The 26326-nt window shown below is 35.6% G+C and overlaps 2 protein-coding genes across 2 annotated transcripts in view; one reads left to right on the forward strand and one right to left on the reverse strand.

Moving 5' to 3' along the window:
- Window positions 1–5095, forward strand: LOC117338366 (39S ribosomal protein L52, mitochondrial-like; the record flags this gene model as incomplete). Its single annotated transcript, XM_033899695.1, is given in 5 exon segments — window positions 1–32; window positions 603–732; window positions 1464–1531; window positions 1872–1936; window positions 4694–5095. Coding segments are annotated over 5 exon segments (447 nt in total). The 3' UTR covers window positions 4859–5095.
- A 1028-nt stretch (window positions 5096–6123) lies between these two features.
- The window catches only part of LOC117338364 (alanine--tRNA ligase, cytoplasmic-like), a 29655-nt gene continuing 9452 nt past the window's right edge, over window positions 6124–26326 (reverse strand). Inside the window, exons 7-23 of the mRNA XM_033899693.1 lie at window positions 25927–26072; window positions 23810–23918; window positions 20732–20770; window positions 19666–19777; window positions 18133–18257; window positions 17616–17760; window positions 17232–17401; window positions 16311–16424; window positions 15877–16014; window positions 15381–15521; window positions 14577–14689; window positions 14058–14166; window positions 13197–13322; window positions 12454–12573; window positions 11992–12078; window positions 11389–11502; window positions 6124–8138 (exon numbers count right to left, since the gene is read on the reverse strand). Coding sequence (XP_033755584.1) covers window positions 7965–8138; window positions 11389–11502; window positions 11992–12078; window positions 12454–12573; window positions 13197–13322; window positions 14058–14166; window positions 14577–14689; window positions 15381–15521; window positions 15877–16014; window positions 16311–16424; window positions 17232–17401; window positions 17616–17760; window positions 18133–18257; window positions 19666–19777; window positions 20732–20770; window positions 23810–23918; window positions 25927–26072 — 2082 coding nt within the window. The 3' untranslated portion in view covers window positions 6124–7964. The remainder of the gene's footprint in view (window positions 8139–11388; window positions 11503–11991; window positions 12079–12453; window positions 12574–13196; window positions 13323–14057; window positions 14167–14576; window positions 14690–15380; window positions 15522–15876; window positions 16015–16310; window positions 16425–17231; window positions 17402–17615; window positions 17761–18132; window positions 18258–19665; window positions 19778–20731; window positions 20771–23809; window positions 23919–25926; window positions 26073–26326) is intronic.

Raw genomic sequence — 26326 nt, forward strand, 5'->3', positions numbered from 1 at the left:
GAGGTTACTCGTGATGGCCATGTTCAGGCATTGTAAGTATATTATATCTACACATAGTTTAGGGATTATTTTAAGCAGCCTATTATATGTCTGTCGTTGTGATTCCAGAAGATTGCGTTTGAGTGACGTGGAGGTTAGGTCCAACGTATACGGGCTGCTAGGCCTCGAGCTCACGCTCGCAGCGCAGGTCACACTCATTTAGTTAACGTTAGAACGAATATTCACGCTGATGACGACCATCTGTCAGAAATTGTCCGTCCGTCGTCCAAAGCTACGTTATCGCAGCTATCATTTAGTATACCGCAGGCGCCCATCGTGATGACAGATCGCCACTATCAATTTTGATGATTACAGCGATATTTTGGAGGTGTGCGTAGCGTCAAGTGGTACATAACTGTCATAAGGTTAGGATATTCAATAGTAGTTGTTTTTTTACAACGTGCGAGAGTAAAACCTGAAAATAACGAGGTTAGGTCCTAGACCATTTTGTGATGTGTTGGTATGTCTGATATGATGTTGTGTACATGTGTTGCTCAGATAATGTGGTTCTTCACTACATGACATGTAAATCATAATAATGAGACATGTATTTCTCTTCTTAGGTTTCAATAAAGTGAATCATCTTATCATTCCTCGTGAGGCAGCTAGAAATCTCAGTTCAACATCTGTCACATGTAAACATTTTTGTGCAGAATGGAAGAAATCAAAATTTGGTGGAGAATGGAGAATTAAGTAAGTAGATTCTAGAGCAGTAATCAAATAGAAACCGAAATGTTAATAATTTGTATGTGCCCATATATATACGACTTGGTCTTGACTTACTTTCAAGATCACAAGAGTAATGTGTTAGAATTATGCACATTTTTCAGAGGTATAATGTTAATCTAGCTTTTTTTTCGCACTGGAAGAATCTGCTAAATTATTATTGTGCTTCTTGTAGTTTATCTACATTGGTTTCTATGGCAATCGTTTTTGGTGTGCTAATTATTCATCAATATTAATGCACTCATCTGTTTTAATTTGTTTTTGAACTAAAATTTGAATGTGTCAAATTAAGTAGGCTACCTGTTATGTTTATAGCATTTAATAGAGATCTAGATTTGAGGGGAAAGAAAAGCTGAATATAGTATGAAAAACAGGGATCATTAACATATTATTTTGTGGATTAGCAAACATGTATTTATGAATAAAGTGTAACCCTGGTAAATACTAGCTGCAATATACCGCTCAGCTAGATAGATCTTCTATCTATATCAATCAGTTAAGCATAAGACTAGTAATTATAGGCCATAGATCCTAGATGCAATCCTAGGGAGGCAGTAATTTAAATTTAATTAATCAGACGCTGTGCTACTCTAGTGCTGAACATCGCACCTGATTACTATAAAGCATGTTATGAGATGGATGTTAATTATCTGTAGTTTCTCAGTGTTACTGGTATTCTATCATTCTTTGTTATACAGACAAGGTAAAGCGATGGATGGCGCCACCTATGGACCCCTCACAGACTTGCCTGATTATACCTATCTAGGTAAATATCACAAACCAGCAATATACCGCATCATTGTGTTTGGGTTGTTACCATTTAGCCTTTTAGACAAAAAAAAAAAATTCACATATCATCACAAAGTCCATTTACACTATTCTGAAGGACCTCATTTATAAGTACCCTATGCAAATCATAGTTATAAATAAAAAAAACTACATCTTTTTAGATAAATGTTTTAAATCAAAGTGTTCATATCTAAAATTTCAAAGTGCAGTCAATGTTAATGTTGTCAGACAATTTTTTCTAAGTTACAAAATATAAGTACTGTAATGGTATTTGTGATCTACTGTTACTACTGTAGTGTTATTGTTAACATTTACAGATGGACGTCCAACACCACTGAGTACAGGGCAATTACGGAGACGAGAGATGAACAAAGAAATGGCGGTGTGTACTATTGATGTTAAATACAATTCCTCCTTCCTATTTCATAGCACCCACACACCACCCACATACAGTAATGGATGTCTACTACAATGTCTCCTTCCTATTTAATAACACCCCACATACAGTAATGGATGTCTACTACAATGTCTCCTTCCTATTTAATAACACCCCACACCACCCACATACAGTAATGGATGTCTACTACAATGTCTCCTTCCTATTTAATAACACCCACACCACCCACATACAGTAATGGATGTCTACTACAATGTCTCCTTCCTATTTAATAACACCCCACATACAGTAATGGATGTCTACTACAATGTCTCCTTCCTATTTAATAACATCCCACCACCCACATACAGTAATGGATGTCTACTACAATGTCCCCTTCCCATTTAATAACATCCCACACCACCCACATACAGTAATGGATGTCTACTACAATGTCTCCTTCCTATTTAATAACATCCCACACCACCCACATACAGTAATGGATGTCTACTACAATGTCTCCTTCCTATTTAATAACACCCCACACCACCCACATACAGTAATGGATGTCTACTACAATGTCTCCTTCCTATTTAATAACACCACACACCACCCACATACAGTAATGGATGTCTACTACAATGTCTCCTTCCTATTTAATAACACCCCACACCACCCACATACAGTAATGGATGTCTACTACAATGTCTCCTTCCTATTTAATAACATCCCACATACAGTAATGGATGTCTACTACAATGTCTCCTTCCTATTTAATAACACCCCACACCACCCACATACAGTAATGGATGTCTACTACAATGTCTCCTTCCTATTTAATAACATCCCACCACCCACATACAGTAATGGATGTCTACTACAATGTCTCCTTCCTATTTAATAACACCCCACACCACCCACATACAGTAATGGATGTCTACTACAATGTCTCCTTCCTATTTAATAACATCCCACACCACCCACATACAGTAATGGATGTCTACTACAATGTCTCCTTCCTATTTAATAACACCCCACACCACCCACATACAGTAATGGATGTCTACTACAATGTCTCCTTCCTATTTAATAACACCCCACACCACCCACATACAGTAATGGATGTCTACTACAATGTCTCCTTCCCTATTTAATAACACCCCACACCACCCACATACAGTAATGGATGTCTACTACAATGTCCCCTTCCTATTTAATAACACCCCACACCACCCACATACAGTAATGGATGTCTACTACAATGTCTCCTTCCTATTTAATAACACCCCACACCACCCACATACAGTAATGGATGTCTACTACAATGTCTCCTTCCTATTTAATAACACCCCACACCACCCACATACAGTAATGGATGTCTACTACAATGTCTCCTTCCTATTTAATAACACCCCACACCACCCACATATAGTAATGGATGTCTACTACAATGTCTCCTTCCTATTTAATAACACCCCACACCACCCACATACAGTAATGGATGTCTACTACAATGTCTCCTTCCTATTTAATAACACCCCACACCACCCACATACAGTAATGGATGTCTACTACAATGTCTCCTTCCTATTTAATAACACTGACACCACCCACATACAGTAATGGATGTCTACTACAATGTCTCCTTCCTATTTAATAACACCCCACACCACCCACATACAGTAATGGATGTCTACTACAATGTCCTCCTTCCTATTTAATAACACCCCACACCACCCACATACAGTAATGGATGTCTACTACAATGTCTCCTTCCTATTTAATAACACCCCACACCACCCACATACAGTAATGGATGTCTACTACAATGTCCCCTACCTATTTAATAACACCCCACACCACCCACATACAGTAATGGATGTCTACTACAATGTCTCCTTCCTATTTAATAACACCCCACACCACCCACATACAGTAATGGATGTCTACTACAATGTCCCCTACCTATTTAATAACACTGACACCACCCACATACAGTAATGGATGTCTACTACAATGTCTCCTTCCTATTTAATAACACCCCACACCACCCACATACAGTAATGGATGTCTACTACAATGTCTCCTTCCTATTTAATAACACCCCACACCACCCACATACAGTAATGGATGTCTACTACAATGTCTCCTTTCTATTTAATAACATCCCACACCACCCACATACAGTAATGGATGTCTACTACAATGTCTCCTTCCTATTTAATAACACCACACACCACCCACATACAGTAATGGATGTCTACTACAATGTCCCCTTCCTATTTAATAACACCCCACACCACCCACATACAGTAACTCCTGGTTCAGTTAGGAAACAGCATACCTTATTTGCAGTTTGTATGTGTAAGATATATGGAGAGTGTCACATAGGTTATTGTGGTACTTTTGTTGTAGTAGACTGTACAAAGCTACATCTAGAAACAGAATCAATAACTGTAACATTTTAGAAAGGTGTGGAAAGTTATGATAGCTAGTTTTATTTGGATTCCATCCAATACTTTTATTAGGAGACTGGAAAAATTTAATAGCGAGCGAGCGAGAGATACATTTAAAAAGTTGTGTAAAGGTTCCTTGAAACTTATACAGTTTTCCAATGTAATCAAACGGCCATTATGTATAGTTTGTGATTTTCCATATAATGTGTAACATGAAAAGTGATGTATACATTGTAATGACCAAACTTTAAAGGATGCAACCATATGCAAGGTACGTGTGATTATTTTGCGTTTTCTTATTTTACAGAAAAATGTGATGCAAATGATGGGGGAACTGGAATTTATTCAAAAGACTTCAGAGGAAAAACGACAAAAAAAGAAGGACAGAGAAATTAAGACAAAAAATATGTTGAGTTTCAAACCTAAAGGAAAACGAAGTCACAAATCTGTTGAAGAAAAAAGAAGTGTCTGAATAAAAATGGTCAACAAACATTCAAAGGAATACTTGAAGAGTGTTCTCACATCTGACTGTAGATTGTTTGTCAATCATTTGAAGGAAATATATGAAGAGTGTTATCATATCTGACTGTAGATGTGGTTCAACTTATAGACAGTGTTTCTGTCGCCTCATCTGCAGAAATCTGTATACCAGGTAGTTCACTGGGTTTTTTTTTTTAAAGTATATTCAAAATATACTTTTTGAACAATACATTTTGTTTGTGTTATTATTACCAGCTCAAGTCATTACTCAGGTAATGCTATATGAAGTTTTTGACATGTTCGACCCCACTGACCAAGAAAGTAAATGTTGGTCAATGCCATTTGCATACATGTGTATGAGGAGTGTTTGCAACAAATATAGGAAAATAGAAATAATTCACATTTCTTATCTACATACCAAGTATCTTAGTTACTATTTTTAGCAGCGGCCAGTAAGGGACATGTATTGCTTTATCAATATCCTGCATGTTGTTCTCCATGTTACAGTCAGTAAACTTTAAGGTTTGACATTTTTTTTATCTCGCTTCTCAAAGAGAGGGTGAGCTATGTTGTCACCAGTGTCGGCATTGGTTTCTAAATGTTGAGTTTTTGGTGCAAGTGTTGAAATACATCAGTGAACTCCTTGATAATTGTTCTAGGGTTTCAATATTTGGTTTCAGGGGTGGCTTTGGGGGTTAACTATTACTATCCAAAGTTGTAATGCATAATTTTTTGGGGAAGATGTCTGTTTTTAAAACAATTCGGACTTTCACTTTTTATGCCAAATCTGCTGTTAAGTTCTTGGAGCAAGTGATGAATGGCATCAGTAAGCCCCTTTATAATTTCATAATAATAATTTCAATGCATACTATTTCAAAACTTTATTTATACCTGATCTATTTTACCTTTAAATATTGCAATTTGTCACATTATTAGCATATTGCAATATGATTGCAGTTGGTGAACTCATCAAAGGTATAGTGACAAACAATACAATGTGAGACAAGCTTTGTACCGAATACGTTCCTCTTGTTCTTCTGAATTCCATGGGGCCAAAAGAACCAAAGATGCTTTCTTCCTCTTTCAAATATATATCTAGGACTTTGGGAAATGTTTGTAGTAAATTGACTGAACAGTACTACAGAGTGCAACAATATATTGCTACATTTGCACACAAATCGGTACACATTTAGACATGTGTTTAGCAGTTAAGTATGGGGCATATAGTGTTGTATAAAGCAAAACAAAGACAAAGAATTCATTGATAATTAGATTTAATGAGTTGGCCATTTAAATTGAACATAATTCTGAATTGCACCAAGATTTTGGACTAAGAGACAAAGTTTCTGGCCAATATATGGCAATGGTGTGGCTTCAATTAGTGTATCTTGAAGCTTTGCATTTCCCTATTTCCTTCTCTGTCAATAAAATTAACTTCTGGTGATGAATTTAAGTTAGGGTTGGCATGATACAAACCCAGCACACACACACATGGTACTTTTTCTTTAACATTAATATGTTGGTATATACCTTCTGTTATACAAGGTCTAACTTATGGAGTTCTCCAAAGTTCTACCTTAACATCCAATCCAACATGAGGACCAATATCACATTAGTACCATCCCAGCTTTTAATTAAAACAGAACGAATAGAAAAATCAAACGTAACCTCTATAGTGAAGGACAGGGGTATCGGATTACATATCAAATCCTATTAATCTTACAAATTATCATGTTATTGAAATAAAACACAAAATTAAGACTTAGTTCAATTTTTTTATGCACCAGGAGTTTTATCCATACATTTATAAGTTAATTTTGCCTTCTCTTATCGACTAGGAAGAATTTAATACTTTATTCCATTTTCATTTCTAACAAGATAATTTCCAACAGCAACATTTCTAGAGGAAAGACATTATAAGACGTTAGCTACTACAAAACAACCCAAGTGTTATTTCTCTAAACCCAATACCTGCCATATCTATTACATAGGTTTGAGTAGGCAACAATTATATATCACTCCTGTAAAATGGAGTTATAATTGTAGTGGTCTTACTGTGCATCAAATATCGGGTTTATATCCAGTATATCTGAATATTTTCAAATCTTATTTTCGACATTACTCTATGCAAAGAGAAATAATTAATTTTTCTTTGTTTTCATGGTAAATACTCAAATGTGATTGGTCGAAAAATTCACAATTGACGTTGCGTACTGATTTGAGAAAATGAATCCCAAATAAAACCCGTAAAATTGTACATAAAACATGTTTTGAATTAGAAAAAGACAATTAACTGAAATTAATTATAAGCATTGAGGTTATCTTGAAGACAGTTGGGGTCATGAAAGTCCAGAGTATTCGAGGTAACAGATTATATTTTATATCAAATTTTAACTGTTAGGACTCAATTTTAACTTCAATCTAAGCTGGGTCTTCAAGTAGAGCTACAAAACTTTGTCCTATCTCCTTATTACTGCAACCAAAATCTGGGGGGGAATGTATGAAAGGAAAGACAAGCCTTTCATCCTGTAATTAGTACATTGTGTATAATGTATACCGGTTTAATTGACAACATTTGGTCACAGATAGTGTCCATATTTGTATGAAAAAAAGGTAGTGACCTATGACAGCACCATGTTGAAATGATCACATCATTGGTAAATGTCTTATCCAGTATCATTATGATAACCACAAGTGATGAGATTCTAGTGCTAAACTACATAATAACAGCAGACTATATTATTATCAAGTTGGTACATATACAAAGCTACCTTGAGCAATATCAAAAACAGAATAAAATCAAATGGCATTTTATGCCTGAGTGACTAAAGTGACTTCTAAGATTGTGCAATTAGCTATATGCAGTGCAAAAACCACCTTATAACTAGACATGTCTGAATGAGTCATTCTTTGCACAAGTTATCTGCATCAGGTTTTTAGCACTAGGTTTATGACATTGTATTGATAACCTCCAGTAGTGTACATATTGGTCAAAATATCAAAGCACTTATCACATGTACTGAACATCCTGTACAATGTTATATAAATTGGTCTTTTATCAAGGTCAAAAGGTCAATAAATAAAAGTGCTGATTCAGTTTATGTAAGCTTCATCTGGGCGAACTTGGTTGCAATATCCAGTGCCTCCTGAAGGCCGTCTGTGTTTGAGCCTGTTGCCTGTGCAGCCAGATCCTTACCCCCACATTTCCCCTGTATAACCGGTACAACCTCATTCACCCAGTCCTTGGCATTAAGTCCCTTTGACACGGACACCTGAAAAACAAGTTATCTGTAGAAATTATACTGTTTAATGGACATTGTTTATTTATTGTTGTATTCTTGCAGTATAGTCTTTATTAAAGTTTATCACACAATCGGTCTGTTAATCAGTGAATTCAATCGTATAATATTTTTGCAAATGGCACTAGAGTAATTCCCTTTTTTAACATCAGGATGCCTTTGGCACCTGCCGTTTTAGTCGTGGTGGGTAAATGTTGTTAGTCACACTTTCGTTTCCGGCTAACAACTTCTCTTTTCTGTAATACAAATGATATACATCCACAGCCTAATATAGTTCCTATTTTAACAGCAATTATTGACACAATTTAACTGATGGTTTCCGTGTTTACTGCAATTATTTAAAATTAAAAATGAATGTTTGGTGTTCTACACTATTATAGATTTTAAATATAAACACTTTCTTCATCAGTATATGCAATTTCGTTGGCGTAGGATTACGTAGTTCTGTCTTAATCTTGCCTTGAAAATGAAAGTAAAAAAAATTCAGTTTGATCGTCGTGGAAATGCGTCCACAGAGAAACTATCCACATGTCTTAAACTCATATGTTCATCCTAAGTTCATATGCAAGAACATTTCATATAAGCCTAAAACCAATCGCGTTTACGTAGTCAAATGTTTACAATTCTATAAATAGCTTTGCAGCCAAACATTCTACGGGATCACTTCAGCTGTCACGTGACTAATCACGTGATCATCACTTATTGGCCCAAATGGCGGCTATGTGTAATGTAACTAAACCAGGGACCGTTCGCAGTTTCATTTAAAAAAAATTAGGCTGTGTACATCTTGGATTTTATCTCAGCATGTTGTACGTGTAACCGTTAATAGACCTATTTGTCCTTTAGTTGATTTTTTTTAAAGTTTACAAGCAGCTTTACTGATTCAGAAGTATATCAATAATCTTCCACAAACATTAAAGAAAAAGGTCAGGGAAAGAACTATTCTCAGCTCTTGGAAAGTTTTCAGCAGATAAATATGTTATACATGTTTTCTTGAATAGATATAGAATAGGAATAACCAGATTAAGACATTTCATCTGATACAAATGTAGCTGTCTAACTATAAAATCCAATTTTAAATTCCTTATTTTATGACCTCAGATCCTGATGTTTCTCAGGGCCTTTGACCCTTTGATTTTCCATTGGCTGTGCCATTCAGAAATTCATTGCAATGCCATGACATGGATTTGGTGAATATGCTTATCAATCAGTTGTTCAGCAAGCAAAAATGATATAAAACAAGAGGCCCATGGGGCCTGTATCGCTCACCTAGTTGGATTTGACCAAATGTCAAAATAATGTACATGTTCAATTTGTCAATACATATACAAAAATGTACTCTCTGAAAGACCATATGGATTATTTTTACACCATAATGGTGTTTAAAGAAACTAAGTCCCTTAGGGTGGGGAAAACCCCTTTGGCCTATTTTTACATAAGAATTGTGTTTATCTCTTAATGCCCAGCGATGATATACATAGTTATGGGATTGAGGGTCACAGTAACCATTTATGCAAAATCTGTTCCCCCATCACCACGGATGTTTCTGACCAAATTGGGTTCAAATCCATTTAAAACTCAAATCTCTATTTCCCCTATTTGGCCCCTCCCTTCAGGCCCCTTGGGGGTCAGAGTCAATATTTATATAAACTCTCTTTTCCCTTTCCCTTAAGGATATTCCAGACCAAATTTGGTTCAAATCCATTCGTAACTTAATAATTAATAGCGATTTAAAGGATTAACCCCTATTTTCCCTATCAGACCCCACTCCCCAGTCCCCTGGGGATTCAGAGTAAAAAATCATACCAACTCGGTTCCCCTTCTCCAATGAATATTCTTGACCATATTTGGTTAAAATCCATTTAAAACTTTATGACTAGTAGCAATTAAAAGACTAATCTCTATTTCCCCTACTTGGCCCTGCCCCTTAGGCCCCTAGGGGTACAGAGTAAAAATTCATATAAACTCTGTTCCCCCTCCCCTCAAGGATGTTCCTGACCAAATTTGGTGAAAACCTATTCAATACTTTAGGACTAGTCGCGATTTAAAGGAGTAACCCTATTTCCCCTATTTGGCCCCGTCCCTCAGGCCCCTGGGGGTTGAGAATAAAGATTTACACAAACTTTGTTCCTCTTCCCCCAAGGATGTTCCTGACCAAATTTGGTTCAAATTCATTCATAACTTTATGACTAGTAGCGATTTAAAGGAGTAACCCTATTTCCCCTATTTGGCCCCGCCCCTCAGGTCCCTGGGGGTTCAGAGTAAAAATTTATACAAACTCTGTTCATCTTCTGCCAAGGATGTTCCTGACCAAATTTGGTTCAAATTCATTCATAACTTTATGACTAGTAGCGATTTAAAGGAGTAACCCTATTTCCCCTATTTGGCCCCGCCCCTCAGGCCCCTGGGGGTTCAGAGTAAAAATTTATACAAACTCTGTTCCCTTTCTGCCAAGGATGTTCCTGACCAAATTTGGTTCAAATTCATTCATAACTTTATGACTAGTAGCGATTTAAAGGAGTAACCCTATTTCCCCTATTTGGCCCCGTCCCTCAGGCCCATGGGGGTTCAGAGTAAAAATTTATACAAACTCTGTTCCCTTTCTGCCAAGGATGTTACTGACCAAATTTGGTTCAAATTCATTCATAACTTTATGACTAGTAGCGATTTAAAGGAGTAACCCTATTTCCCCTATTTGGCCCCGCCCCTCAGGCCCTTGGGGGTTCAGAGTAAAAATTTATCCAAATTCTGTTCCCCTTCTGCCAAGGATGTTCCTGACCAAATTTGGTTCAAATTCATTCATAACTTTATGACTAGTAGCGATTTAAAGGAGTAACCCTATTTCCCCTATTTGGCCCCGCCCCTCAGGCCCCTGGGGGTTCAGAGTAAAAATTTATACAAACTCTGTTCCCCTTCCCCCAAGGATGTTCCTGACCAAATTTTGTGAAAATCCATTCAATACTTTAGGACTAGTAGCAATTTAAAGAAAAAGTTGACGGACGACGGACGCCGGACGACGGACGCTGCACCATGGCATAAGCTCACCGGCCCTTCGGGCCAGGTGAGCTAAAAATAAAATATTTGATGAAAATTTCCCTCAGGGGAATGAAATTATTAAATGATCAAATTAATAAATGATCTTAAATTTCACTTTTCTTAGCTGTATTTAGATCCAAGTCAGAAGAAAAATTAATCTATCACCTGGTTAATATTTTGAACTCACCTTAGGAACACAGCTCATACACAAAATCTTGCCAGCTTCTTTATCGACTGAGAAAAACATGGCAGATGTTTCAGGGCTTGACGTCTTGTACTGTTTCATGGCAGCATCTAGTGACTGTGGACAGAAGGAGAAAGTTTAATAACTAGAAACATATTTTATTGATGTATTTATGTCAAAAAAGGCACAGTTAAAATGTGGACAATATGTGAACAGATGGATAAAAGTCTGTAAAATAGAACACAGGATCTCTATATTGTGTCATTGATCCCAAGAGATATGTATGTAAAATCTGGAAAATATCAATTATGTAAGTTCATATTAAGTTTTGTATCATTGCTATTACAATGGCAGTTTAATATCAACAGATGGTCAACAGGTATTTTATATAAAATAGTGAGCCGTCATTGTTCTGTAATTATAAAGTGAAGTAAAATAAAACAAAGGGCCATAACTCTGCATATAGAGTGGCATCAGACACAATTTTTACACGACATGACCAACGACAAAGTATCGGACGGATGCATCTGTAGCCAGTGGGGCATTACTAGAGATTTTGATGCTAATGTTTGAACAATACTTGGCAATTATTTCAGGAATACTCACCTTGGCATTTGAACCAGCCTTAAACTCATGTACAATAAATGGCTGGTTTGGGTTGGCCTCTATCATCTTTTTGGTTTGTTCCACAACCTACCACAGATAAATACTACTGTATATCAACAAGTTAACTACACAATAGTTTTTGCAAAATGAAAAAAATATATATAAATGTATTATACCAGGTGTATCAAAATCACAGTTATGAATTTGTGAATTTCCCATCTATAAATTATATTGTAAAAATAATGTTTTATGTAATTTCTGTCTTTGAGAGTTTTTCTATAGTATCTATATATTATTCCCATATGTTTACAGAAAGCTAGTAAAATCTGAAACATTCGAATTAGTAAATTAAAGCATAAGTGCTTTCATATTTAATCTTCAGATGTTTTACACTTGGTTCACATATGTAAGATATTTATTATAGTGTTGGTATCAATAATATAAACTGTCATATGTATGTACCTCAGCAGTAATGGCTGCCTTCCTTGCTTTGTCAAGGTCGTCCAGTTTGCCCTTCAGTTGTTTGACCTCAGTTCTAAGGCGATCCCGCTGCCAGTATGGTATCACAGATTTGGTGATTTCCTGCGAATGAATTTAAACCATCTAAAATCTATTAACAGAATATTCTATTTCCTTTCAGCGATTGATTAAATTTACATTGAAACAATGAATACATGTATATTCAATATTTAAACCCTCATGAAATTGTGACCTTAATGTTTCATGAATTATAAAGTAGATCTATTATCCAAAGGCACCAACAGCTATGAATTAAACAGATCACATTTTGTCCGTACATCTGTAAACTCCAGGCACTTAAATTAAAAAAAAATTGTGTAAACCTACATTCAGGTGTTCATTGAAACATATTTTTACTTGATGAACAGTGTGTAAATACAAAATACATCAAATACAAATTCTCACAATTTACTACGCCCTCTGTCCAACACTCTTTAAAAAATTCCCCCTATACGTATATACGAAAAACAATTATCATACATAGTACTTACCTGATCAATAATAACCATTTTGATTGGAATGGTGTATTTGTATGCATATTTATAATACCACCTTTGAGATTCAGTTAAATAAGGCACTAAATGGGTGGAAAAGTGAATACAGACAGTGTTCTAAACCAATACAGTGATGTACAGATACCCCCAGAATTATTGACATCTTATATCACAAGGTCAACCAATGCTTACATCATCCATCTGTACAATCATCTTAATGAGCTCCTTCTCAGACAGCTCCTTGGTCTTCAGACATGTGTCAAACTTCTCAGTGAGGTTCTTCACATTCTTGTCTAGTAGATCTGTCCTGTGTAGAGCCTGCATTTCAAAAAAAATACAAAGGTCGTATAGATCATAGAGGTCACACAGAACATAGAGGTCACACAGAACATTGAGGTCACACACACGATACACAGGTCACTTAGAACATTATAGGGTCAAACATTCAACACTGAGGTCACACAAAACATATAGGTCACACAGAACATTGAGGTCACAGAAATTAAAGGTCAGACAGATCATAGATGTCACACAGAATATGGAGGTCACACAGAACATAGGGGTCACACAGAACATAAAGGTCACACACACAAACACAGATCACTTAAACATATAGGGTCGAACATTCAACATAGAGGTCATACACAAAGAACAGAGGTCACTCCTTGAAATAGTGGTTAAAAGAACAGTGGTCACAAACAAACAACAGAGGGTTAACAAAAACATAGAACTAACAAAGGAAATGCACCCAACTACCAAACATTTTATCAGTAGATATTTAATTTGATATTTAAAGAATTTTAGTGTATATCTTGTCTTCTTTGTTTTGGAGACTTCTACATGTCAACTCAATTTCAGAAATTATTTCTAAAGATTAAATAAGTGTCAACAGTCGGTATTCATACAATTCATACCAAAGGTTAAGATATGAAGACAATTTTCTGAGGAGAATTTTGTATGCTTTTAATAAGAAATGAGAAAATTTCAGAGCTGAGATGATGATCCTTAACAGTTTGATCTTTGACCTGTAACCTTTAACCTGTAGAACCTTACCCTGGTGGCTTCAGCTCCTGTTACAGCGATGATCCTTCTGCTTCCTTTAGCAATGGCCTCTTCTGTTACTATGACAAACTTTCCAACATGGCCTGCTCTACGTAAATGACTGAAAAGTAATAATACGTCAGTAAATCACATGACCAATGCAGCAATATACCAGGAACATGATAAACATCATCGACAATTTTCTAACTTCGATCAATAGGTATATACAGATTTTCTTCAATCATCAAAATCTAGAAAAATGCAGTCCAATCAGTTTGTTGATTTTAATATGGAGGATTTCAGACCTTTGTCAAAGCCAGACAGAAAATGTAAGAGATCAATAGGTTAATAGTTCCAACATTATTGCATACACAATCAACTCTGCTCCAACCAGATTGGCCATAATCACCAACTAGATGAACATTTTGTTTTCATAATGATGAAAAATCTTATAAGATTGTAATTTGTTTCAAAGAAAAAAAGCATTTAACTTTGCATGCAGTTATACTGTGTTATAGGTATGTTACTTACGTTCCTCCACAGAACTCCACTGAGGTAACTGAGGCAGCAGGTCCCATGGGGTCACTAACTAGGTCCTCTACAGGTACTCCTATAGATAATACTCGTACAGGATCTGGGTATGTCTGTCAACAAAGAATAACTCAACCTACATAGCAGAAATATTCATAATAATAATTCCAAAATATACAGGTACCATGATAGTTTTCACTATTTTTCACTTTTAAATCATTATAAATTGCATTTATCACATAATTGGCCTATTCTGCCATGTCATACAGCCATGTCATAAATATCGTAAGACACATGTGTAATAACACTATTGTGACATCATGATAAATATGTGACGTCACATGATTGCATTAATAGCAATGTCCCTTCCGAGCCTGATTTCACATGCCTTATACAGGAACAATTTAAAGTTTTTTGCTGATATTCTCATAAATAGTAATTATGTGATAAATAGAATCTTACACTCATGGCTATGTCATATGAAATTTATAAAACTTGTTCCATAATTTGATAGTCCACTCGATCGCCTAATGACTGATGGCATATCAATTTAATTAATTACTTGTTAATAAATTCCATATGACACAGCAACGAGTGTAAGATCCTCTATTTCTATATTATGGAATCAGTGTCAATCCACTTGTGAAACTAGAGTCCCTAAATAGACACCTATCCCATGATGTACAACTGGAAAGTCTTCATGGGCTTCCCTTAACATACACATAATGAAGGAATACAGCATGAATACCTCAATGAGCACCTATCTCCTGAAATACACACTGACTGCTCTCAATGGATACCTACCTCATCAAACACAGCTCTTAGGCCTTGTATTGACTTTGCCACAGGTAAACTAGTCTCCTTGGCATAAACTTCTTCATTTTTTCCTGCCATCACGTTAACGATTTCCTCAGCTTCTTTTACCTGGTCTGGTGTCATAGCTTTCTGTAAAAACAGTCAATGATCACTTTTAAAATATACAAACCATTTGTTGTTTTAAAACAATTAAGTTAATTTCAATCCTTTTATGTAAATATTCATAGTGGAACTTTGCCATCCAAAGTTTAAATAATTATGTACAAAACTGTTTTGTGATACACCTGAGCATTAACTGGTCTCAGGAAAACCTAACTTAAAATTTCACAGAGGAACACATCATTTACTTTCAAATGGAGAATGACAATTTAAGGAATTTCTTTTATTAAAGAACCTTCATGACACAGGGGCCAGTAATGATATATTTGTATTTGAGAATGTCCTAACTTCCTTTCTGTCATCTAAACTTTTCTGTGTAACTTACCTTGGCTGTGAAATCAAACCGTAGCCTATCAGGGGCTACCAAGGATCCTTTTTGGTCAGCAGCCTTCAACACTGCTCGGAGGGCAAAGTTCAACATGTGAGTACCAGTATGATTTTTCATCACAGCCATTCTGTGACTCTGTAATTGGAGCATTTAAGAAAACATTTAGGTCAGAAACATAGAAATATGTGTTCTTGAAAGGAAACTGAAGTTATAAAACATGCACAGTAACACACAGGATATTGTATTAACAGTTCTAGGGAAAATGTAATTTAACAACAAACAATGAAGTAGACATTCAACATGTTTAAATGGACAAAGAATAATTATTATAGATATGATAGATGAATTATAATAGCCGGGTTCATTTGTGTATAGAATATTTAAGTTATATCAATGTCATAATATACAATGTTAACATATAGAGTATATACCTCATCAATGGAGAGTTGGACGGTGTCTCCGACCCTGAGTGTCCCCTCAATCACACCTATATGAAGTATGTAACCTCCTCGTACCTGGACATTCCGTACTTGAAATTCGGTATCCTGGAGGAGATTTAGAAGAACAAACAAAATTGAACAGTTGGTGTAGCAAGGATAGATAAGGAGATCAATCGACATATGACAAAAACTTCAGTAATATAAAAGAAAGGAACATTCAGCATGTATCTTTATTCAATGCATCCAATTTCAAAAGCAAATCAGCTGTCATATCTTTTTTTGCAATCCTCCATTCATGACCCAAATCAAGTTTCCCCACTTTATGCCATATTCTCATTTTTCTGGAGAACCCATCAATATTCTCAATCAGAATACTATCTCGTTTCTTCTTAAGAGTAAATTGGTATTACATAGCACATACTCATGCTTTTTCTAAATATTTTGGTCAAAAATCTGATAAATACTTTTAACATACCCATAGTAATTTAAGGATTATGAATTATAAACAAAATTAAGATTTTGTACGTTGGTAGTTTGTTGGGAAGGGAGCATTACCTATATTTTTCATACAAAGTGTATATCTATTTTTTCCCAAGCTTAAAGAACTGAAATCTGATCTTGTGTCAAATTCTCTTTTGTTTGCAAATAAGGAAGAAGGACTGGAGAAGAGGACTGAATCTAAAACAAATTCCTACTTTAGGCACACTCAAAGTCTAGTGCATTTCTAAATTTTAAAAGATTAGAGCAATTATGAATGAGTACACCCAATATTATTTGACATAGAAATAGCGTATAGATTGTGTTATTAGCACAATCGTAATTAAGAGGAATGCTTCCAGTGCAAACAGGGCTAAAATAAGATAACCACTAAAATATGTATGTTTACAGTACATATGGCTTAACTAGCCCTACCTCTTCATTCTCTTTGACCAGGAAGCCTTGGTCATATATCTGTCCACCCTGTTCAGCATAGAAGCATGTCTTGTCCAGGAGAACACCACATTCTCTGCCTGATGTTATTTCATCTACGAATTGTTTGCTGTGTCGGAGAGCTAACACTTTACTAGTTGTAGATTCAAATTCTGAAAGAAAATAGTTTTACTGTCTGAATAGAAACCAGGAAATATTTGTACATTGAGACAATTGTCCTGATTTAATCCTGATTATTATCATTACAGGTATATAAACTACAACAAGCTTTAAAACAAGTCAATAAAGTTTGAATTCCATGTTTTCAGTTTTGGCAAGGAGTGAACTTTAACAATATTCCACATTTGATACAGAGTCGTCACCTACTATATGTTCCTTCAACATTTGCAGTGTAGTTGTACTTTGGTGAATCATCAGTCGGTGACAGACCCCTCTTCTGCAGATCACTGATGGCGTGTATGTCCAGATTTATCTGGTCGTCAACTGTACCACTTGATCCCTGAGACTTCAACTATAGGACAAACCACATCAAAAATATACATAATACATCGCATCATATCCATATGTCAATCAGAGTAAGGTACCGATTTATGGAATTTATCCTATAACTGATTTTCATCTGAAATGATTACTTGCATACTATTAAAGGTGATAAAGCACACCAGTTTCATTATAATCCCCTATTCAGACAGGACTGAATGATGAACAGACAAATACTGAAAACAGAAAAGATAAAAAGAAGGTGGATGAAGAACCTATTTCACAAGCAATTAATATGCTTTAGTGTTTGCATTTTCATTTTTTTCTTCTTATGACACAGGAAAGTCATGTAAAATGATACTAAACACTTCCTATTATTTAAACAGTTAAATATAACACAAACCTGAGCTGTCTTCTTGCACTCTTTAAAAGCAGGCATATCAACAAGTAGCCCTTTCTCCTCTGCCATCAACTGAGTCAGATCCACTGGGAATCCATAGGTATCGTACAGTCGCCAAGCAACCGCCCCTGTAATACGATATTCAAATTTATAAATATCTTGTATTGCTAAGTTAATATATTGATGTATTTCACAGTTGGATAAGCAATCTCCATGGTTACCAATCACATCATCACACATTAGGTATTGTACAGAAAGGAAATCACCTGTGTTACCTATACAACATGATAAATATCTTATAGTTTGATAAAGTAGTCTCCCCTGATAGAAACTCTCCTGTGCTACCTACTACTCGTTATTTTATAGTTTCTTAGAGTAGTCTTCCCTGAAATTGAACAGTAATCTGCTGTCATTTTTGCTAAGGTATTTTTTGTAATAAGTTCCAAAAGGACAATTTTAATTTCATCATGTTTAACAGACATAATGTTACTTTGATATAGACCCCCCCCCCCCCCCCCCCCCCCCCCCCCCATGTTGTGCCTAAATGTGATTGTTATCCAGAGTCATATCAGTACAATTGTCTGTCACCTTTAGAAGCAGTCATTATAGACAGAGAGTTACTATTAAAAGGATTCATAAGAAATATTTCAACACAAGATATTGCAGGGATAGAAGAATCCATCAAGAACATTGAGCAAGATTCTCCCTGCTACCCTCTCTGACATTATTTGAAATAGCCTCCATAAAACATCAAAATATTACTGTGGATACCATAGGTCAGGAGTCTAGAGGATTTACTCAACCTCCACAAAACATCAAAATATTACTGTGGATACCATAGTCAGGAGTCTAGAGGATTTACTCAACCTCCACAAAACATCAAAATATTACTGTGGATACCATAAGTCAGGAGTCTAGAGGATTTACTCAACCTCCACAAAACATCAAAATATTACTGTGGATACCGAAGGTCAGGAGTCTAGAGGATTTACTCAACCTCCACAAAACATCAAAATATTACTGTGGATACCATAGGTCAGGAGTCTAGAGGATTTACTCAACCTCCACAAAACATCAAAATATTACTGTGGATACCGAAGGTCAGGAGTCTAGAGGATTTACTCAACCTCCACAAAACATCAAAATATTACTGTGGATACCATAGTCAGGAGTCTAGAGGATTTACTCAACCTCCACAAAACATCAAAATATTACTGTGGATACCATAGGTCAGGAGTCTAGAGGATTTACTCAACCTCCACAAAACATCAAAATATTACTGTGGATACCATAGGTCAGGAGTCTAGAGGATTTACTCAACCTCCACAAAACATCAAAATATTACTGTGGATACCATAGGTCAGGAGTCTAGAGGATTTACTCAACCTCCACAAAACATCAAAATATTACTGTGGATACCGAAGGTCAGGAGTCTAGAGGATTTACTCAACATTATTTACTATCTTTCTATCAAACCTTTAACCTGCATGGATTTTCTGTTTTCCTTCTGATAAAAATTAAGTAACGACAACATACCTGGCAAAGTTGTTGTATCACCAAGTTTGCCTATAGTTCTCTCTAAAAGGCGACGCCCACGAGACAAGGTCTTCAGGAACTGCTGCTCCTCCTCATTAATGATATTTTTTAACTGGAAATACAAATTAAGTTTTATTATTCTAAAAATTTGATCACTGTTAAGGTGACATTGGAGTAGATATCATCTATTTTTTGTAATTTCTTTTTTCCTGTAGTCCTGTAATGTCCTGTAAGCCTATCCATACTTATATTGCTATCAAATGTTATTTCATTTTCCTGTAATGTCCTGTAAGCCTATCCATACTTATATTGCTATCAAATGTTATTTCATTTTCCTGTAATGTCCTGTAAGCCTATCCATACTTATATTGCTATCAAATGTTATTTCATTTTCCTGTAATGTCCTGTAAGCCTATCCATACTTATATTTGTAATGTCCTGTAAGCCTATCCATACTTATATTGCTATCAAATGTTATTTCGTTTTCCTATAATCCTGTAAGCCCATCCATACCTATTGCTATCAAATGTTATTTCATTTTCCTGTAATCCTGTAAGCCCATCCATACCTATTGCTATCAAATGTTATTTCGTTTTCCTGTAATCCTGTAAGCCCATCCATACCTATTGCTATCAAATGTTATTTCATTTTCCTGTAATCCTGTAAGCCCATCCATACCTATTGCTATCAAATGTTATTTCATTTTCCTATAATCCTGTAAGCCCATCCATACCTATTGCTATCGGATCTTATTTCATTTTCCTGTAATCCTGTAAGGCCATCCACACTTATTGCTATCAGATCTTATTTCAATTTCCTGTAATGTCCTGTAAGGCCATCCATACTTATTGCTATATAATGATATTTCATCGTCCTGTAAGGTTCCTACCCCTTGACCTTGCAATATGTATTGGCTCCCTGGACTTATTACAGGATAAATTCAGTATTTAAAGTGACTTATAAACAAAGTTTAAAGAAGATTTAAAGGGATTGAGCACTAATATAAAGAGGATCTTAAACATAAACTGCACAACAATAACAAGCATTCTGTGAGTGAAGACTTTACCTCTTCTGGATCCTTTGTTACTTCTGGGAATGCCTCTCCCTACAAACAAAAACACATACATGTATTCAATAATTTCTATTTGCCGTTTAATACATTTAAAGTCATCATGAGTTAAGAGTAAATTACTTCTATTTTGTGAGCCATATTTTCTGAAGAAGTTTTAATGTGCTTCACTACAGTAATGACTCATTCAGACCCATTAATTAAACTTTAAAGTAAACTGTGTATTGCTTACTGTTATTCAAGTACACATAAACACTATTGACAAGAGGCCTATTGGGCCTAAATGGTCATCAGACTACAAAGACTTACAGCAGGAAGAATGGTAACTTTTATATTCACACCATTTTCAGTAAAGTCAAGAATATGAAGAATCTGTTTTCAATGATAGCAGTTTTGGCCAGCAGTGGAAAACTTCTTGTCAGTATAGTCACTAAAATCATATAAAACAGACTTTGAGCTGATAAACTGTTTTGAGGCCCTTCCTCTTTGTCCCTTGGGGTAAAATGACCCTTCCTTATTGCAGTAGTTATTGCCCTTTTTTCAGTGATATGTTTCATTACATTTGGTTGAAACAACTAATTTGCATTTGAGACTATCCATTGTCCCCAGAGGTCAAAGTAGCTCAATTTATATAAACTATGATTGCCCTCCTATAATGATGTTTCAGACCAAATTTGGTTGAAATCCACTTTGACTTAAATCAAGGAGGAATAGTGAATGGACGAAGCATGATGGCTGTAGGTCAATTTGACCATTTCAGATTACCTAAAAAGTATAATACATTAGACTGAAATCTAAGAAGTTCATCAACTCCTGCTTAAGTGTATTAAGAAACCTTAGTTCACAAATTGTTCCTGCATCATCAACTCCTGCTTAATACAGTTAAGTGTAACACTCACCAATAGTTCACTAACCATCATGTGTAATACTCACCAATAGTTCACTAACCATCATGTGTAATACCCATCAATAGTTCACTAACCATCATGTGTAACACTCACCAATGGTTCATTAACCATCATGTGTAATACTCACCAATAGTTCACTAACCATCATGTGTAACACTCACCAATAGTTCACTAACCATCATGTATAACACTCACCAATAGTTCACTAACCATCTTGTATAACACTCACCAATAGTTCACTAACCATCATGTGTAACACTCACCAATAGTTCACTAACCATCATGTGTAACACTCACCAATAGTTCATTACCCATCATGTGTAACATTCACCAATAGTTCACTAACCATCATGTGTAACACTCACCAATAGTTCACTAACTATCATGTGTAATACTCACCAATAGTTCACTAACTATCATGTGTAATACTCACCAATAGTTCACTAACCATCATGTGTAACACTCACCAATAGTTCACTAACCATCATGTGTAACACTCACCAATAGTTCATTACCCATCATGTGTAACATTCACCAATAGTTCACTAACCATCATGTGTAACACTCACCAATAGTTCACTAACTATCATGTGTAATACTCACCAATAGTTCACTAACTATCATGTGTAATACTCACCAATAGTTCACTAACCATCATGTGAATCACTCACCAATAGTTCACTAACCATCATGGATAACACTCATCAATAGTTCATTACCCATCATGTGTAATACTCACCAATAGTTCACTAACTATCATGTGTAATACTCACCAATAGTTCACTAACCATCATGTGTAACACTCACCAATAGTTCACTAACCATCATGTGTATTACTCACCAATAGTTCACTAACCATCATGTGTAACACTCACCAATAGTTCACTAACCATCATGGATAACACTCACCAATAGTTCACTAACCATCATGTGTAACACTCACCAATAGTTCATTACCCATCATGTGTAACACTCATCAATAGTTCACTAACCATCATGTGTAACATTCACCAATAGTTCACTAACCATCATGTGTAATACCCATCAATAGTTCATTAACTATCATGTGTAACACTCACCAATAGTTCACTAACCATCATGTGTAATACTCACCAATAGTTCACTAACCATCATGTGTATTACTCACCAATAGTTCACTAACCATCATGTGTATTACTCACCAATAGTTCACTAACCATCATGTGTAACACTCACCAATAGTTCACTAACCATCATGTGTAACATTCACCAATAGTTCACTAACCATCATGTGTAATACTCACCAATAGTTCACTAACCATCATGTATAACACTCACCAATAGTTCACTAACCATCATGTGTAACACTCATCAATAGTTCACTAACCATCATGTGTAATACTCACCAATAGTTCACTAACCATCATGTGTAATACTCACCAATAGTTCACTAACCATCATGTGTAACATTCACCAATAGTTCACTAACTATCATGTATAACACTCACCAATAGTTCACTAACCATCATGTATAACACTCACCAATAGTTCACTAACCATCATGTGTAACACTCATCAATAGTTCACTAACCATCATGTGTAATACTCACCAATAGTTCACTAACCATCATGTATAACACTCACCAATAGTTCACTAACCATCATGTGTAACACTCATCAATAGTTCACTAACCATCATGTGTAATACTCACCAATAGTTCACTAACCATCATGTGTAATACTCACCAATAGTTCACTAACCATCATGTGTAATACTCACCAATAGTTCACTAACCATCATGTATAACACTCACCAATAGTTCACTAACCATCATGTGTAACACTCATCAATAGTTCACTAACCATCATGTGTAATACTCACCAATAGTTCACTAACCATCATGTGTAATACTCACCAATAGTTCACTAACCATCATGTATAACACTCACCAATAGTTCACTAACTATCATGTGTAACACTCATCAATAGTTCACTAACCATCATGTGTATTACTCACCAATAGTTCACTAACCATCATGTGTATTACTCACCAATAGTTCACTAACCATCATGTATAACACTCACCAATAGTTCATTAACCATCATGTGTAATACCCATCAATAGTTCATTAACCATCATGTGTAATACTCATCAATAGTTAATTAACTATCATGTGTAATACTCACCAATAATTCCACTACAGTGTCTATAAGGGTAGCAAACATGCCGGGTTTAGCACCAAGTTTTTCTGTGGCATATCTGACAGCTCTCCTCAAAATTCTTCTCAGAACATACCTGTATGAAAACAGTATTTGGTGATGTAAATAGAGAATAATAAATGGTTGGAATATAACATATATTTCACGAGTATGACAGAATATCGATATTTTCAAGAGTGCGAAGCCATTCAATTTTCATTTTATTTAGGGGATAGTATGTTGTTATGAGTGGCTATACTGGCGATTAGAACATGTAATTTGGTTTGAACTCGAGACCGCTCAAAATTCTTCTCAGAACATATCTGTATGAAAACAGTATTTGGTGATGTAAATAGAGAATAACAAATGGTTGGAATATAACATATATTTCACGAGTATGACAGAATATCGATATTTTCAAGAGTGCAAAGCCATTCAATTTTCTTTTTATTTATGGGATAGTACGTTGTTTTTCGTGGCTATACTGGCGATTAGAACATGTAATTTGGTTTGAACTCGAGACCGATCGAGAGTTCAAACCAAATTACATCTTCTAATCGCCAGTATAGCCACGAAAAACAACGTACTATCCCCATTAAAACAAGTTTACTGTTAAATATATTTAGAAACATTGTTTTACATCACTACAAGTACGCTGTTAAGTACTCTGTGACCTCCGCTAGTGACCTGTCATACTGCAGCGGACTGACCAATCAGAAAGAAGCTTTTAAAGTCGGTCAATTGGCCACGCCCATACTGGCGAGACTTCGATCTGTATGTTGACGAAGGGGTGTGTTTGGATTGTTGTGAAAGTCCTGTTACCGAAGATTTAACGACATATTTGGATTTACTCTGAAGTATGCATAGCAATATGTACGATTTGACAAAATCAGTGTTGATGTGTTTCTATAGGTCCAACCGTTAAATTTTGTGCACTTGTTCCATTTCATTTCGGATTTTACTTGGCTAGATGCCTACACACGGACGGAATGAACGTTTCAATCAATAAATGACCGTAAGAACAATATTAACTCTTTTTATTTAATATATTCAATTAATTCACCCTTTTCGATTTCCTCACTTTCATTCCAATCCCATGAGCCATCAATCATAAATGTTGCAGAGGCGAACTTAAAGCCATATTGTTTAGACTTGAAACGGGGCGTGGCTAAACACAATTGATCATGGTTCTATCGCAGATTAGAACATGGTCCGTAACCAATCAAAACATGCGTTGCAAACGAATCGTGTAAGAATGCATGTTATATGCTTAAAAACAAAATTCAAAACAATGAAAAGTCTAATGTCAAAAAGTGAAGGAATCAGTAACATAATTCATGAAGTCATCTCTTTATGACATTACTCCACATCAACTTGACGATGCCATTTTGAAAGGACTGATCAACGCAATTTAAGCATGTACTGCTGTCATCGGAGAATCTGTGATTGAAAAGCTAATGTCAAGTGAGTATTTTCTCAAAAACTAGCCGAACATTTCAGAAATACAGCAAAAAACCCGATCTATCTTCGCCTCGATCGGAAAATTCAGCAAGTTTCAATGAGGTGAATACAAAAGTTCGCTCTGATTGGTCAAAAACAAAAATCTTATCTTTTCACTGCAAAATCTTATATTCTCACCTCAAAATCTTATATTTTCACTGCTCATCACTGCAGTGAAAATAATCTTATATTTTCACAGCTCATCATGATCACTGCAGTGAAAATACAAGTTTTATTAGTTTGATGAATTTCTATATTTCAATGGCAAAAATGCTATAAAGATTCATATTTTCAATTTGAAAAGAACTTTATGCAACGCACAAGAAATTTGGTTTTAGAGGGTCAACAGTGAGATGAATGAGCTACGCTAAATCTAGAAGAGAAAATATGTAAACTAAGCAATAACCTCATCAACTGAAATCTTCCATTAGGCAAGCCACAAAAAGGCTAGCCATACGATATAGTTAAAATGAAAATGCAAAATTAGATTTTTTTTGTCTCCAATATAGTCCCATCCAGAAGCAGCAATAAGTAAAATTTTGTTAGAAATATAAAACATGTTTTCAATGATTTTTAAGTGTTAATATAGTTCAATGACTACATACCCCCTGCCAACATTGTCAGGTCTGCCCCCATCAGAGAGTGCAATGGTGAGTGTACGTGCATGGTCTGCAAGTACCCTGTAGGCCATGTCGATTCCATCCACATCTTCCTTACCCACTTTGCCAGTGTAAGTACGAGTCCCAGTAGCCTGCAAACAAATATAAAAAAAACATTGACTGATACTTGTCTCTTCACACGGCTAGTGTCGCTATGGATTACAGTGGCATGTTACCATATATACCAATATTGATACTTGTCTCTCTCCACAGGGCTTCTGTAGCTATAGATTACAGTAGTTTGTAACCATTGATACCAAACATAGATACGTGTCTCTCTCAACAGGGCTACTGTAGCTATGGATTACAGTAGAATGTAACCATAGATACCAAACATAGATACGTG

Source organism: Pecten maximus, chromosome 11 (assembly GCF_902652985.1).
Source record: "Pecten maximus chromosome 11, xPecMax1.1, whole genome shotgun sequence".
Lineage (NCBI taxonomy): Eukaryota > Metazoa > Mollusca > Bivalvia > Pectinida > Pectinidae > Pecten > Pecten maximus.